Source organism: Procambarus clarkii, chromosome 42, assembly GCF_040958095.1.
Source record: "Procambarus clarkii isolate CNS0578487 chromosome 42, FALCON_Pclarkii_2.0, whole genome shotgun sequence".
Lineage (NCBI taxonomy): Eukaryota > Metazoa > Arthropoda > Malacostraca > Decapoda > Cambaridae > Procambarus > Procambarus clarkii.
The window spans coordinates 16151706-16170553 of record NC_091191.1 but is presented as its reverse complement, the minus strand read 5'-3'; the positions used below and the strand labels follow the sequence as shown (position 1 = coordinate 16170553).

The following is an 18848-nucleotide window of genomic DNA, read 5'->3' as shown; positions in this document are numbered from 1 at the left end:
ACAAAAAACACGGAAATCATCTATAGATACAGTGATAGCAGGCGGCTAGATATCTGCGAGGCACTACACATTAAGAAGTCGACACCAGCAATCAACAGCCAATTAATGCACAACTATATTCTACCCACTTCAAGACTCTGCACCAATATAGAAGCATCAAGAAATATTGGTCAATTTACCCTTTGCAGTTACTTCCATTCTTCCCTTTAACTTACAAAACATTATACCCATTGTTTCGTGTTCTGTCTTGTGTTGAAAGTTTGTTTTCACCTCATCGAAAACTTTTGTAACATATCACCTCATCCAAATGCAGGTATAAAAATCAGAGATGTTTAAGCTCTGTTCAGTTATAGTTGTGTGTGTGTACTAAACTAAAGTCTTTGAAAATGTAATAAGTTTTACGAACGCGCTCAAGTGTCGCGTCAGACTAGAAATAAAAATGAATTTTGGAAAATTTATTTTTCAGTTACCATCAACAGTGAAGAAAAATATTAGAAACATTGAGAAAATTCGTGTTAGAATTATTAATCTTACTTTTTCGGTCATATTTAATAATACATATATATATATATATATATATATATATATGTATATATATATATATATATATATATATATATATATATATATATATATGCAAACAAGCCTGAATGGTCTCCAGGACTATATACAGCTGAAAACTCACACCCCAGAAGTGACTCGAACCCATACTGCCAGGAGCAACGCAACTGGTATGTACAGGGACGCCTTAATCCGCTTGACCATCACGACCGGACATAAGGAAGTGATAGCCTAAGCTATTTGAACCACTTCCCCGCCGGCACTCGGATAGTAATCTTGGGCATAGCATTTTATCAAATCATCTGATGGGCCAATGGGCCTTCTGCGTTGTCCAAGTATTGTACCTCACCTTACTTCACCACTCCTTCCTGCCTATTTATACCCATCACTCGATCTGTAAAATGACCTTCTGAAGATGTATTTAATATACGAAAGTACTTAAGGAAATTTCCTGTTTCATTTTTCCTCCGTGGTCTGACATTGTCATATATATATATATATATATATATATATATATATATATATATATATATATATATATATATATATATATATATATATATATATATATATATATATAGATAGATAGATAGATAGACAGATACATAGATACATACATAGATAGATACATAGATAAAATGGTGATTTGATCAACTGATATGTTGTCTATTGACATGTTGTGATTTTTTGTGACATTCTGATGGCCACTATAGTCATAATGGCTTAGTGCTTTCTCTTGATAATTATCTCTGGTTGCCTCTGACAGCTAACTCTTTGTCGTGGGTGACCTCTGACAACTCACTCTTGTCGTGGGTGACCCTGAAGTTGTCGAGGACGTGCTGGGGCGCCCTGGGGTCAAGGGCTACGTTGAAGGGCGGCCCGTGGCCCTGGCGCCAGTCGTCAGGGTCCCCAAGCCTCACCCGGGCCACCACCTGCGCCACGCCGTTCTCCACCACCTCCACCTCCCGCGGCACCGCCAGGAACGGCGGGTTGTCGTTCACGTCCGTCACGTTCACCTGCAGGAAGAGCACCCAACCAGGGTGGGGTCATCTTCAGGCATATGGTTGACCATCCCTCCATGGTTAGAACGACATTCTAAAGACAGTGCCAAGTTGTGTACTTACAGTTCCGAGACAGTGTCAAGTTGTACTCACCTAGTTGTGCTTGCGGGGGTTGAGCTCTGGCTCTTTGGTCCCGCCTCTCCACCGTTAATCAACAGGTGTACAGGTTCCTGAGCCTATTGGGCTCTATCATATCTACACTTGAAACTGTGTATGGAGTCAGCCTCCACCACATTGCTTCCTAATGCATTCCATTTGTCAACCACTCTGACACTAATAAAGTTCTTTCTAATATCTCTGTGGCTCATTTGGGCACTCAGTTTCCACCTGTGTTCCCTAGTGCGTGTGCCCCTTGTGTTAAATAGCCTGTCTTTATCAACCCTGTCGATTCCCTTGAGAATCTTGAATGTGGTGATCATGTCCCCCCTAACTCTTCTGTCTTCCAACGAAGTGAGGTTCAATTCCCATAGTCTCTCCTCGTAGCTCATACCTCTCAACTCGGGTACTAGTCTGGTGGCAAACCTTTGAACCTTTTCCAGTTTAGTCTTATGCTTGACTAGATATGGACTCCATGCTGGAGCCGCATACTCCAGGATTGGTCTGACATATGTGGTATATAATGTTCTGAAAGATTCCTTACACAAGTTTCTAAAGACCGTTCTTATGTTAGCCAACCTGGCATATGCTGCTGATGTTATCCTCTTGATATGAGCTACAGAGGACAGGTCTGGCGTGATATCAACCCCCAGGTCTTTCTCTCTCTCTGACTCTTGAAGTATTTCATCTCCCAAGTGATACCTTGTATTTGGTCTCCTGCTTCCTACCCCTATCTTCATTACATTACATTTGCTTGGGTTAAACTCTAACAACCATTTGTTCGATCATTCCTGCAGCTTGTCCAGGTCTTCTTGAAGCCTCAAGCTGTCCTCCTCTGTCTTAATCCTTCTCATAATTTTGGCGTCGTCAGCAAACATTGAGAGGAATGAGTCTATACCCTCTGGGAGATCATTTACGTATATCAGAAACAGGATAGGTCCAAGCATAGAGCCCTATGGGACTCCACTGGTTACTTCACGCCATTCTGATGTCTCACCCCTCACTATAACTCTCTGCTTCCTATTGCTTAGGTACTCCCTTATCCACTGGAGCGCCCTACCAGTTACTCCTGCCTGTTTCTCCAGCTTATGCATCAACCTTTTATAGGGTACTGTGTCAAAGGCTTTCCGACAGTCCAAAAAAATGCAGTCCGCCCATCCTTCTCTTTCTTGCTTAATCTTTGTCACCTGATCATAGAATTCTATCAAGCCTGTAAGGAAAGATTTACCCTCCCTGAACTCATGTTGATAGGTTGTCACGAAGTCTCTTCTCTCCAGATGTGTTACTAGGTTTTTTCTCACAATCTTCTCCATCACCTTGCATGGTATACAAGTTAAGGACACTGGCCTATAGTTCAGTGCCTCTTGTCTGTCACCCTTTTTAAATATTGGTACTACATTAGCAGTCTTCCATATTTCTGGTAGGTCTCCCGTTTCCAGTGACCTACTATACACTATGGGGAGTGGCAAGCAAAGTGCTCCTGCACATTCTTTCAATACCCATGGTGAGATTCCATCCGGCCCAACAGCTTTTCTCACATCCAGCTCCAATAGGTGCTTCTTGACCTCATCTCTTGTAATTTCGAACCTTTCCAAGGTCACCTGGTTTGCTGCCACCTCTCCTAGCACCGTGACTTCTCCCTGTTCTATTGTAAAGACCTCCTGGAACCTTTTGTTGAGTTCTTCGCACACCTCTTTGTCATTCTCTGTGTACCTGTCCTCGCCCACCCTATGTTTCATCACCTGTTCGTTCACTGTTGTCTTCCTCCTGATGTGACTGTGTAGTAGCTTTGGTTCGGTCTTGGATTTATTAGCTATATCATTTTCATACCTTTTCTCAGCTGCTCTTCTCACACTAACATACTCGTTCCTGGTTCTCTGGAATCTCTCTCTACTTTCTGGTGTTCTGTTATTACGGAAGTTCCTCCATGCCCTTTTGTTCAGCTCCTTTGCTTTCATACATTCCCTATTAAACCACGGATTCTTCCTTTGCTTTTCTGTTTTTTCCTGTTGGGCTGGGACAATCCTGCTTACAGCCTCCTGACATTTTTGGGTGACATAGTCCATCATGTCTTGTTCAGACTTGGTTCCGAGTTCTGTGTCCCAATGTATATCCCATAGAAATTTATTCATCTCCTCATAGTTTCCCTTTCGGTACGCCAGCCCTTTGTTTCCCAGTTCTTTTTTGGGGGTGATAATTCCTAGCTCAACCAGGTACTCAAAGCTCAATACACTATGATCACTCATTCCCAAGGGGGCTTCCAACTTAACTTCCCTTATATCCGACTCATTTAGGGTAAATATCAGATCAAGCAAGGCTGGTTCATCCCCTCCTCTCGTTCTTGTCGGTCCCTTGACGTGTTGACTTAGAAAGTTTCTTGTTGCCACATCCAGCAGCTTAGCTCTCCATGTGTCTGGGCCTCCATGTGGGTCTCTGTTCCCCCAATCTATCTTTCCATGGTTGAAGTCTCCCATGATTAGTAGCCTGGATCCGTTCCTGCTAGCCACAGAAGCTGCTCTCTCTATTATATTGATGGTGGCCAAGTTGTTTCTATCATATTCCTGTCTGGGTCTTCTGACATTCGGTGGGGGGTTATATATGACTACTACAATAATTTTCTGTCCTTCAGTTGCTATGGTGCCTGATATGTAGTCACTGAAACCTTCACAGTTCGGAATTACCATCTCTTCGAAACTCCAACCTTCTCTTAGTAGCAAAGCTACACCACCTCCTCCTCTCCCTTCTCTCTCTTTCCTCACTACATAGTAGCCCTGTGGAAACACTGCATTTGTTATAGTGTTTGTTAGCTTTGTTTCTGTGAGTGCTATTATGTCTGGGTTTTCTTCTAGTGCCCATTCTCCGAGTTCACTTGTTTTATTTGTAATTCCATCTATGTTAGTGTACATTGCCTTGAAGCTCACTTTCTTCAGTTCATTTTCTTGTCCCTTTCTTGGCGAGAAATCTGCTGGTGTGGGAAGCTTTTCAGTGGGTGAGATGATCTGTGAGGTGGTTTGCAGGGTTTCAGGGGAGTTTGGGGTGAGGGGTGGGGGTTTCATGGAAGGGGGGACAGGTAGGGTGTACTTACAGTGTTGAGACAGTGTCAAGTTGTGTACTTTCCGTGCCGAGACAGTGACAAATATTGTACTTACAGTGTTGAGATAGTGTCATGTTGTGTGCTTATAGTGTTGAGACAGTGTCAAGATGTGTACTTAGAGTGCCGAGAAACTGACAAATTGTGTACTTACAGTGTTGAGATAGTGTCATTTTGTGTACTTACAGTGCTGAGACAATGTCAAGTTGTGTACTTGCAGTGTTGAGACAGAGTCAAGTTGTGTACTTACTGTGTTGAGACAGTGTCAAGTTGTGTACTTTCCGTGCCGAGACAGTGACAAGTGTACTTACAGCGTCATATAGAAGGATTAACACTTCTTCAGAAGTGTTATTAATTAAATACGTAAGTACTTACGGAAATTCCTTTCTTAATCCTACCTTCGTAGTCTGACATTGTATTATTATATATATATATATATATATATATATATATATATATATATATATATATATATATATATATATATATATATATATATATATGTATATATATGTATATATGTATATATATATATATATATATATATATATATATATATATATATATATATATATATATATCTTTATATATATTATGCGTATATATATTATATATCTAATGCGTTATGCGCGGTTTCCTCCGAGGCTATGGGTCCCCCCCCCTTCTTCCAGCTAGAGGTGGTACTCCCTTCCATTTATATATATATATATATATATATATATATATATATATATATATATATATATATATATATATATATTTACTCTCTAAATATATAAATATATACATATATATATATATTTACTCTACCACTATATATGTAAATATATATATATATATATATATATATATATATATATATATATATATATATATATTTATATATATATAAATATATATATATATATATATATTTACTCTCTAAATATATAAATATATACATATATATATATATTTACTCTACCCCTTTATATGTAAATATATATATATATATATATATATATATATATATATATATATATATATATATATATATATATATTTACTCTCTAATTATTTAAATATATATATATATATATATATTTACTCTCTAAATATATAAATATATATATATATATATATATATATATATATATATATATATATTTTTACATATATAAGGGTAGAGTAAATATATATATATATATATATATATTTAAATAATTAGAGAGTAAATATATATATATATATATATATATATATATATATATATATATATATATATATATATATACTCTCTAAATATATAAATATATATATATATATATATTTACTCTACCCCTATATATGTAAATATATATATATATATATATATATATATATATATATATATATATATATATATATATATATATATATATATATATGTCGTACCTAGTAGCCAGAACTCACTTCTCAGCCTACTATTCAAGGCCCGATTTGCCTAATAAGCCAAATTTTCCTGAATTAATATATTTACTATAATTTTTTTCTTATGAAATGATAAAGCAACCCTTTTCTCTATGTATGAGGTCAATTTTTTTTTATTGGAGTTAAAATTAACGTAGATATATGACCGAACCTAACCAACCCTACCTAACCTAACCTAACCTATATTTATAGGTAAGGTTAGGTTAGGTAGCCAAAAAAAGCTAGGTTAGGTTAGGTTAGGTAGGTTAGGTAGACGAAAAAACATTAATTCATGAAAACTTGGCTTATTAGGCAAATCGGGCCTTGAATAGTAGGCTGAGAAGTGCGTTCTGGCTATTAGGTACGACATATATATATATATATATATATATATATATATATATATATATATATATATATATATATATATATATATATATATATTTATATATATATATGTCGTACCTAGTAGCCAGAACTCACTTCTCAGCCTACTATTCAAGGCCCGATTTGCCTAATAAGCCAAGTTTTCCTGAATTAATATATTTGCTATAATTTTTTTCTTATGAAATGATAAAGCTACCCTTTTCACTATGTATGAGGTCAATTTTTTTTTATTGGAGTTAAAATTAACGTAGATATATGACCGAACCTAACCAACCCTACCTAACCTAACCTAACCTATATATATAGGTAAGGTTAGGTTAGGTAGCCAAAAAAAGCTAGGTTAGGTTAGGTTAGGTAGGTTAGGTAGACGAAAAAACATTAATTCATGAAAACTTGGCTTATTAGGCAAATCGGGCCTTGCATAGTAGGCTGAGAAGTGAGTTCTGGCTACTAGGTACGACATATATAAATATATATATATATATATATATATATATATATATATATATATATATATATATATATATATATATATATATATATATATATATATATATATATATATGAAAATGGTCCTGGGGACCATTCAGGCTTGTTCGCATATATATATATATATATATATTTACTCTCTAAATATATAAATATATATATATATATATATATATTTACTCTACCCCTATATATGTAAAAAAAAATATATATATATATATATATATATATATATATATATATATATATATATATATATATATATATATATATATATATATATGTCGTACCTAGTAGCCAGAACTCACTTTTTGGCCTACTATTCAAGGCCCGATTTGCCTAATAAGCCAAGTTTTCCTGAATTAATATATTTTTTCTAATTTTTTTCTTATGAAATGATAAAGCTACCCATTTCATTATGTATGAGGTCAATTTTTTTTTATTGGAGTTAAAATTAACGTAGATATATGACCGAACCTAACCAACCCTACCTAACCTAACCTAACCTATCTTTATAGGTTAGGTCTGGTTAGGTAGCCGAAAAAGTTAGGTTAGGTTAGGTTAGGTAGGTTAGGTAGTCGAAAAACAATTAATTCATGAAAACTTGGCTTATTAGGCAAATCGGGCATTGCATAGTAGGCCGATAAGTGCGTTCTGGCTACTAGGTACGACATATATATATATATATATATATATATATATATATATATATATATATATATATAATATGTCGTACCTAGTAGCCAGAACGCACTTCTCAGCCTACTATGCAAGGCCGATTTGCCTAATAAGCCAAGTTTTCATGAATTAATGTTTTTTCGACTACCTAACATAACCTAACCTAACTTTTTCTGCTACCTAACCTAACCTATAAAGATAGGTTAGGTTAGGATAGGTTAGGTAGGGTTGGTTAGGTTCGGTCATATATCTACGTTAATTTTAACTCCAATGAAAAAAAATGGGTAGCTTTATCATTTCATAAGAAAAAAATTTGAGAAAATATAATAATTCAGGAAAACTTGGCTTATTAGGCAAATCGGGCCTTGCATAGTAGGCTGAGAAGTGCGTTCTGGCTACTAGGTACGACATATATAAATATATATATATATATATATATATATATATATATATATATATATATATATATATATATATATATATATATATCGTTTTAATAAAATATTTATGATCGATGTTCCCTTCGGGAATCTTAATTTTAAGATGAATAGGAAAACCAGGGATATACTGAACATCTTGTATCAGAATCTTTACTTTAAAAAACATAACGTTGCGAATACTTCTCGTATTCATCATCAGATCTAAAAGAAAAAACATAAATCACAATCAAATAGCTGGTAAACAAAGAACTCATACTGAATATAATTCCCTATCAAAGAAAGGAAAATCCTTAAAAAACAAAACACTTAAGCGCACTTAAAGTGATCAATACAAATAAAACTTATTAACTGTCACATATATTAAAACTAATTTAAAAACATTAAACTACAAAATGAAATTTATAACTACTAAAACAAACCATTCTATTAAACTTACGTGAAGTGATCAGAAGTGAAACTTGATACCAAACACGTAGATACTAAACGCTATAACAAATATTTATATAATGACTACAAATCTACAAAAAATGTATGTAAAATGCAAACAGAATAAACGACAATTATAAAGTACTAACCAAAATCTTATAAAAAACTTAAATATTAAATAAAATTAAATACCAAAAAATATATTATAAATCCTAAATAAAAGATTATATTAATGTACAATGTTAAGACTTGAAATAAGTAAGAAAGGGCAAAGACATGGTAAACTAAACAAAATTAAACAACCAAAATAAACTAAAAATCAAATTACAGGGCCTACTGTGCACTATACAGTGTACAATTGAACAGCTGAAAGGTTGCTATTTAACAGAGGCCGCAGCTCCTTTATATATAAGGATTCCATTACTCTCAAATCTGACTGGCCATTCATACAAGTGTCCAGAATTTTAAAATCAGATTCCAGCAGAGAATGATCAAACTCATAACAATGGTTTCTAATCTCCGAAAATGCTGGTTTAGACAATGGTAATCCAGTCCTAAAAGATAATCCCCGGTGCTCAAGTATCCTAATCTTAAAGTTCCGAATGGAACTCCCGACATATCCAGCATTACAGCTGGAACAATTATACATATATACGACATTTGAGCACAAGGGGGTAGGCACTTTATCTTTAAAGTTAAAATAAGAGCCTATGGTATTTGTGTTGACAAAAATAAATCTAAAGTCTACTTGAGGATAACACTGCTGCAACAGTCTCCTCAAACGACTCCTTACAGAAAAGCTAATACTGCCATAAAATGGTAATTTAATATATTTAAGATCCCTTTCCACTGTAGTAATCTTACACGATGGGTGAAACTTCTTATTTAAGAAATTCCTTATAAAAGTATAAACCATATGCAAAGGATAACCATTATTTGAAAAAAATTAACAAGAAAATTAATTTCCTGATCAAAGTTATTCCAATTAGAACATAAAACAAAGGCCCTATTCAGTAGAGTGTTAATAGCATTTTTCTTAAAAAAAATATCAGGAACAAAGGAATTAAAATTTAAACCTAAACCAGTAAAGGTTGGTTTCCTAAAAACATTAGTGTTGAACCCATTGAGGTTATTCACTTTTACATCAAGAAACGACAATGAATTATCAACTTCACACTCTGCAGTAAACCGTATATTACTATGTTGTGCATTAAGATACTCTCTAAATTTCTCAATATGACATTAGTCCCTAAACAACAAAAAAGTGTCATCTACATATCTCCTGTACAAGACTGGTTTAAAGGCCGAAGGACAATTATCGAGCCAATTTATTTCGTGAAAACTCAAAAAAGCATTAGCCAGTGCAGGACCTAAAGTGGACCCCATTGCTACTCCATCAATTTGTTTATAATAAATATTATTAAACATAAAGATGGAGTCTTTAACTGCTATTTCTAACAGCCGTCTGAATATTTTACTACAAAATCCAGACACTAAGTTAGTGTCAGCAAATAATTGACTTACACAGATATCAATGGTTTCCAACAGAGGAATATTAGTAAAAAGTGATTCAACATCGAAACTGGCCATTATAGTTGGGAACTCAAAATTTAAAGAGGAAAGTTCTTTTACAAAATCCTGAGAATTTCTCACAGTAAATTCATTATGCGTTAATGGTTCTAATAATGGAACAAGAAACTTAGCCAGTTTATAATTAAAAGTGCCAATCGCTGATAAAATTGGTTATTATTGGTTATTAAGATTGTTGGACTTTGAAATATCTGAAAAGCAGAAGCGGGTAAATAAGCTGAAAAGTGAATTGCACGTGTACTTGGAGAAATTCAAGATCTTGGTTTCCTGGGTTGATTTTGCATCTTTAAAATGTAAATATGAAAATTATAATGAAAAAAGGGTTGAAAAATGTAGACTTATTCAGGAGAAGAAATTGCGTAACTTGGGTATACCTTCATTTAATTCGGTGGACCCTGATAAGGTGGTTTTCAATTTTTCAAAGAGAGTTCTGTCTCCCATTGAGAAAGAACTTCTCTCTCTAGGGTTAGACTTCGGGTTGACGTGTAATAAACCTAAATTTGTTAATCATTTTTTAGGTTTTGAGCGGTTATGCAACACATTGAAAACTTGTACCCTAAGGACTGGTACAAATTATAGTTGGACCATTATCATCAGTACTGTTTCCTCCTTAGCACATGAAGTCTTTAGCGACTTTGGTAAATATAGATCTACATTCCTTCCTTTTGACAAAAGGAAATTGGAGTGTATTAATGGCTTAAAGAATGATAGGAGTATTTGCATTACCAGGCCAGATAAAGGTAAGGGTATAGTGGTTTTGGACAAGTTAGAGTATGTTAATAAGGTGGAAAGGTTGTTAGAAGACCCCTCTAAATTTACGTTGGTTGATATAGACCCATTCTCGTATATTTTGAAATGTGAGGATAAACTGAATAGAGTTTTAAGAAGTTTGAAAGACTCTCTTTTCGATTATACTAAATTACTTGCAACTGGCTCTAAGCCTGGCATCTTATATGGGTTACCTAAAGGTAATAAAACAGGTATACCGATTCGTCCTATTTTATCAGCGATTGGCACTTTTAATTATAAACTGGCTAAGTTTCTGGTTCCATTATTAGAACCATTAACGCATAATGAATTTACTGTGAGAAATTCTCAGGATTTTGTAAAAGAACTTTCCTCTTTAAATTTTGAGTTCCCAACTATAATGGCCAGTTTCGATGTTGAATCACTTTTTACTAATATTCCTCTGTTGGAAACCATTGATATCTGTATAAGTCAATTATTTGCTGACACTAACTTAGTGTCTGGATTTTGTAGTAAAATATTCAGACGGCTGTTAGAAATAGCAGTTAAAGACTCCATCTTTATGTTTAATAATATTTATTATAAACAAATTGATGGAGTAGCAATAGGGTCTCCTCTAGGTCCTGCACTGGCTAATGCTTTTTTGAGTTTTCACGAAATAAATTGGCTACATAATTGTCCTTCGGCCTTTAAACCAGTCTTGTACAGGAGATATGTAGATGACACTTTTTGTTGTTTAGGGACTAATGTCATATTGAGAAATTTAGAGAGTATCTTAATGCACAACATAGTAATATACGGTTTACTGCAGAGTGTGAAGTTGATAATTCATTGTCGTTTCTTGATGTAAAAGTGAATAACCTCAATGGGTTCAACACTAATGTTTTTAGGAAACCAACCTTTACTGGTTTAGGTTTAAATTTTAATTTCTTTTTTCCTGATATTTTTTTTAAGAAAAATGCTATTAACACTCTACTGAATAGGGCCTTTGTTTTATGTTCTAATTGGAATAACTTTGATCAGGAAATTAATTTTCTTGTGAAATTTTTTTCAAATAATGGTTATCCTTTGCATATGGTTTATACTTTTATAAGGAATTTCTTAAATAAGAAGTTTCACCCATCGTGTAAGATTACTACAGTGGAAAGGGATCTTATATATATTAAATTACCATTTTATGGCAGTATTAGCTTTTCTGTAAGGAGTCGTTTGAGGAGACTGTTGCAGCAGTGTTATCCTCAAGTAGACTTTAGATTTATTTTTGTCAACACAAATACCATAGGCTCTTATTTTAAATTTAAAGATAAAGTGCCTACCCCCTTGTGCTCAAATGTCGTATATATGTATAATTGTTCCAGCTGTAATGCTGGATATGTCGGGAGTTCCATTCGGAACTTTAAGATTAGGATACTTGAGCACCGGGGATTATCTTTTAGGACTGGATTACCATTGTCTAAACCAGCATTTTCGGAGATTAGAAATCATTGTTATGAGTTTGATCATTCTCTGCTGGAATCTGATTTTAAAATTCTGGACACTTGTATGAATGGCCAGTCAGATTTGAGAGTAATGGAATCCTTATATATAAAGGAGCTGCGGCCTCTGTTAAATAGCAACCTTTCAGCTGTTCAATTGTACACTGTATAGTGCACAGTAGGCCCTGTATTTGATTTTTAGTTTATTTTGGTAGTTTAATTTTGTTTAGTTTACCATGTCTTTGCCCTTTCTTACTTATTTCAAGTCTTAACATTGTACATTAATATAATCTTTTATTTAGGATATATAATACATTTTTTGGTATTTCATTTTATTTAATATTTGAGTTTTTTATAAGATTTTGGTTAGTGCTTTATAATTGTCGTTTATTCTGTTTGTATTTTACATACATTTTTTGTAGATTTGTAGTCATTATATAAATATTTGTTATAGTGTTTAGTATCTATGTGTTAGGTATCAAGTTTCACTTCTGATCACTTCACGTAAGTTTAATAGAATGGTTTGTTTTAGTAGTTATAAATTTCATTTTGTAGTTTAATGTTTATAAATTAGTTTTAATATATGTGACAGTTAATAAGTTTTATTTGTATTGATCACTTTAAGTGCGCTTAAGTGTTTTGTTTTTTAAGCATTTTCCTTTCTTTGATAGGCAATTATATTCAGTATGAGTTCTTTGTTTACCAGTTATTTGATTGTGATTTCTGTTTATTCTTTTAGATCTGATGATGAATACGAGAAGTATTCGAAACGTTATGTTTTTTTAAAGTAAAGATTCTGATACAAGATGTTCAGTATATCTCTGGTTTTCCTATTCATCTTAAAATATATATATATATATATATATATATATATATATATATATATATATATATATATATGTAAAGATAATGCACGATTGGATACAGATAAGTAGGACTCATTTTGAGTCAAGGCTTGAGAGGCGAGTGAGAGGAGGGACAGAGAGATAATATATACAAACACCTCCTCCAGAATAGAGAATAGAAACGCATTTTGACACAAAGAAGTGTTCAACGGAAATAGTAAGAGAGAACACACTTTAGCTGGGAAGCATATTAGGAAAAGAAGCCAGTGAGGGACATTCAAAACGACGTAAACCTAACGAAACATCTGGTTGTTACAGTGCTTATACAGACAAGTTATTACTTACAGTGCTAATACAGTGACAACATGTGTACATACAGTGCTGATACAGTGAATAACATGTGTACTTACAGTGAGGGTGGCTGTGGTAGTCCTGGGAGGGGTGCCGTCATCCACCGCCCACACCAGCACAGAGTGGGCGGCCGCTGTCTCGCGATCCAGGCCGCCCACAACCCAGACCGCCCCCGACCCATCTACACTGAACTGTCGTCTGGGGTCACTGTCCTCTGCTATCTTGTAGCGCACGCGGCTGTGTCCTCCCTGCGGTTAGTGGCGGGTATTAGTGTAGGACACCTGGCTGTGTCCTCCCTGCGGTTAGTGGCGGGTATTAGTGTAGGACACCTGGCTGTGTCCTCCCTGCGGTTAGTGGCGGGTATTAGTGTAGGACACCTGGCTGTGTCCTCCCTGCGGTTAGTGGTGGGTATTAGTGTAGGACACCTGGCTGTGTCCTCCCTGTGGTTAGTGGCGGGTATTAGTGTAGGACACCTGGCTGTGTCCTCCCTGTGGTTAGTGCCGGGTATTAGTGTAGGACACCTGGCTGTGTCCTCCCTGCGGTTAGTGGTGGGTATTAGTGTAGGACACCTGGCTGTGTCCTCCCTGCGGTTAGTGGCGGGTATTAGTGTAGGACACCTGGCTGTGTCCTCCCTGCGGTTAGTGGCGGGTATTAGTGTAGCACACCTTGCTGTGTCCTCCCTGCGGTTAGTGGCGGGTATTAGTGTAGGACACCTGACTGTGTCCTCCCTGTTGTTAGTGGCGGGTATTAGTGTAGGACACCTGGCTGTGTCCTCCCTGTGGTTAGTGGCGGGTGTTAGTGTAGGACACCTGACTGTGTCCTCCCTGTGGTTAGTGGCGGGTGTTAGTGTAGGACACCTGGCTGTGTCCTCCCTGTGGTTAGTGGCGGGTATTAGTGTAGGACACCTGGCTGTGTCCTCCCTGTGGTTAGTGGCGGGTATTAGTGTAGGACACCTGGCTGTGTCCTCCCTGCGGTTAGTGGCGGGTGTTAGTGTAACACACCTGGCTGTGTCCTCCCTGCGGTTAGTGGCGGGTATTAGTGTAGGACACCTGGCTGTGTCCTCACTGTGGTTAGTGGCGGGTATTAGTGTAGCACACCTGGCTGTGTCCTCCCTGTGGTCCTATGCAAATCGGGCCTTGCATAGTAGGCCAAGATCTGTGTTCTGGCTACTATGTGCAACATGTGTATATATATATATATATATATATATATATATATATATATATATATATATATATATATATATATATATATATATATATATATATATATATATATATGACCGAAAAAGTAAGATTAATAATTCTAACACGAATTTTCTCTATCTTTCTTACGTTTGTTTTCACTGTTGATGGTAATTCAAAGATCAATTCTCCAAAAATTCATTTTTATTTCTAGTCTGACGCGACACTTGAGCGCGTTTCGTAAAACTTATTACATTTTCAAAGACTTTAGTTTACAAACACACTACTGAAACTGAATAGAGCTTGCACATCTTCGAGTTTATACCTACATTTGGGTGAGGTGGATGAGGCGAAAACAAACTTTCAACAATGGGTATTAAATGGGTATTAAATTCAAACACAAGACAGAACACGAAACAATGGGTATTAGATGGAAGTAATTGTAGAAAGCCTATTGGTCTATATTTCTTGATGTTTCTATATTGGAGCGGAGTCTTGAAGTGGGTAGAATATAGTTGTGCATTAATTGGCTGTTGATTGCTGGTGTTGACTTCTTGATGTGTAGTGCCTCGCAGACGTCTAGCCGCCTGCTATCGCTGTATCTATCGATGATTTCTGTGTTGTTTGCTTAGATTTCTCTGGTGATGGTTTGCTTGTGGGAAGAGATTATATGTTCCTTAATGGAGCCCTTGTTGCTTATGCATCGTTAAACGTCTGGAAAGAGATGTTGTTGTCTTGCCTACATACTGGGTTTTTTGAGGCTTACAGTCTCCAAGAGGGCGTTTGTAGGCATAGACGACGTTGGTCTCTTTTAAAGCGTTTTGCTTTGTGTCTGGAGAGTTTCTCATGAGTAGGCTGGCCGCTTTTCTGGTTTTATAGTAAATCGTCAGTTGTATCTTCTGATTTTTGTCTGTAGGGATAACGTTTCTACTGACAATATCTTTCAGGACCCTTTCCTCCGTTTTATGGGCTGTGGAAAAGAAGTTCCTGTAAAATAGTCTAATATGGGATATAGATGTTGTGTTAGTTGTCTCTTCAGAGGTTGCATGGCGTTTCACTTTCCTTCTTATGATGTCTTCCACAAAACCATTGGAGAAACCGTTGTTGACTAGGACCTGCCTTACCATACTGAGTTCTTCGTCGACTTGCTTCCATTCTGAGCTGTGGCTGAGGGCACGGTCGACATAAGCGTTAACAACACTCCTCTTGTACCTGTCCGGGCAGTCACTGTTGGCATTCAGGCATATTCCAATGTTTGTTTCCTTAGTGTAGACTGCAGTGTGGAAAACTCCGCTCCTTTCCATGACTGTTACATCTAGAAAGGGCAGCTTCCCATCCTTCTCCATCTCGTAAGTGAAACGCAACACAGAATTCTGCTCAAATGCCTCCTTCAGCTCCTGCAGATGTCTGACATCAGGTACCTGTGTAAAAATGTCGTCAACATACCTGCAGTATATGGCCGGTTTCAAGTTCATGTCGACTAAGACTTTTTGCTCGATGGTACCCATGTAGAAGTTTGCAAACAGGACACCTAGGGGAGAACCCATGGCGACCCCATCTACTTGCTTATACATGTGTCCATCCGGGCTCAAGAAGGGTGCCTCTTTAGTACAAGCTTGGAGTAGTTTCCTTAGACTGTTTTCTGGTATGTCAAGAGGAGTACAGGCCGGATCACGGTACACTCTGTCGGCTATCATCCCGATTGTTTCATCCACAGGTATTTTGGTAAACAGAGATTCTACGTCCAACGAGGCTCTTATCCCTGTGGCCCGTGTTCCCCGCAGCATGTCAACAAATTCCTTTGGAGACTTCAGGCTGAAGGCGCAAGGGACATAAGGAGTCAGCAAGCCATTGAGTCGTTTCGCCAGTCTGTACGTGGGAGTGGGTATCTGGCTGATGATTGGCCGAAGTGGGTTTCCAGGCACTTCCAGACATAAAGCTTTCTGCTTTGTGTCTGGAGAGTTTCTCATGAGTAGGTTGGCCGTTTTCTTGGTTTTATAGTAGATCTTCAATTGTATCTTCTGATTTTTGTCTGTAGGGAACACAACACCTGTACCCCCTATTAGACTATTTTACAGGAACTTCTTTTCCACAGCTCATAAAACGGAGGAAAGGGTCCTGAAAGATATTGTCAGTAGGAGAAGAAACGGAATAGAATAGAAACGAACAATAGAAACGTTATCCCTACAGACAAAAATCAGAAGATACAATTGACGATCTACTATAAAACCAAGAAAACGGCCAACCTACTCATGAGAAACTCTCCAGACACAAAGCAGAACGCTTTAAAAGAGACCAATGTCGTCTATGCCTTCAAATGCCCACTTGGGGACTGTAAGCCTCAAAGATTTCAGTATATAGGCAAGACAACAACATCTCTTTCCAGGCGATTAACGATGCATAAGCAACAGGGCTCCATTCCGGAACATATAATCTCTTACATATAACAAACATATAACCTCCAAGGAGTGCCGGACCAACCGGGCTGTGGTGGGTATGTGGGCCTGCGGGCCGCTCCAAGCAACAGCCTGGTGGACCAAACTCTCACAAGTCGAGCCTGGCCTCGGGCCGGGCTTGGGGAGTAGAAAAACTCCCAGAACCCCATCAACCCACCAGAGAAGTCTTAACAAAAAACACGGAAATCATCGGTAGATACAGCGATAGCAGGCGGCTTGATATCTGCGAGGCGCTACACATTAAGAAGTCGACACCAGCAATCAACAGCCAATTAATGCACAACTATATTCTTCGCACTTCAAGACTCCGCACCAATATATATATATATATATATATATATATATATATATATATATATATATATATATATATATATATATAAATATATAAATATATATATATATATATATATATATATATATATATATATATATATATATATATATATATATATATACTTAGAGCTATAGCAGCTCTCCATGCAGGTGATTTCCTATTAGCAACCCCAATCTCAGCAAACGGCTCCCGTCTCACACTGCAGGCCCTCCGAATTGCCGTGGCTCTCCGCCTCTCTACCCCAATCCACACCGAATACAGGTGTATTTGCAGCGAGGCAGAGGCCGACAGATACGGATGGCATGGCCAACTCTGCCAAAGGACAGGAGGGCGGCATGCAAGACACGGCGAAGTCAATGACATTATTAAGAGAAGCCCTATTGCAGTCGGTTGTCCAGCAGAGAGAGAGCCCCGTTACCAAATGTCCCACAACTCTGATTAGCCTGTTGGTAGCCCAGAAGGAATCACGGTGAGCCCCTGGAAGAATGGTAGACAGTTGGTGTGGGACTACACTTGCGTTTCAACTTCAGCCAATACCTATGTTGACTTCAGTGCTACACAAGCAGGAGGAGCTGCCAATCACCGGGAAGTGGCCAAGTCACGTAAATACAGAGACCTTTAGCACCAATACAATTTTGTCCCCATTACCTCAGAGACACTTGGTGCCTGGGGTAAAAGTGCTGTTAGCTTTTTGAAGGAGTTGGGGTCTAAAATAATCGAAACAACTAGAGACCCTAGAGCTGCCAGTTTTCTTTTTCAGCGCCTTAGTGTGGCAATCCAGAGAGGAAATGCTCACTGCATTCATGGTTCCTGCCCGCCATCTGAGGAGCTGGAGGAGCTGTTCAACTTGTGACAAGCAACCTTGTGCCCTGCACGTAATCTATATTGTAACTTTTTTTCGTGTAATGACATTTTCAAATAAAGTTAGATAAATATACACACATACCAAAAGAATAGGGGTAGTAGGAGAAGAAAATATCAAAGTGTTCAGTGAGGATCCACAAGGTCTTCTCTGAGTACTCTTTATTTTCTTCTCCGAGGCTATGGGTCCCTACAATTGCACCAGAGGTGGTACCCCTTCTAGGTTAATATATATATATATATATATATATATATATATATATATATATATATATATATATATATATATATATATATATATATGTCGTACCTAGTAGCCAGAACTCACTTCTCAGCCTACTATGC

At 36.7% G+C, this 18848-nt stretch overlaps 1 protein-coding gene across 1 annotated transcript in view; it reads right to left on the bottom strand.

Annotated features, from left to right (window-relative positions):
• Positions 1–18848, bottom strand: part of LOC138349888 (putative neural-cadherin 2) — a 139724-nt gene that overhangs the window by 81583 nt on the left and 39293 nt on the right. The window contains exons 6-7 of the mRNA XM_069339609.1: positions 13725–13913; positions 1364–1577 (exon numbers count right to left, since the gene is read on the bottom strand). Coding sequence (XP_069195710.1) covers positions 1364–1577; positions 13725–13913 — 403 coding nt within the window. The remainder of the gene's footprint in view (positions 1–1363; positions 1578–13724; positions 13914–18848) is intronic.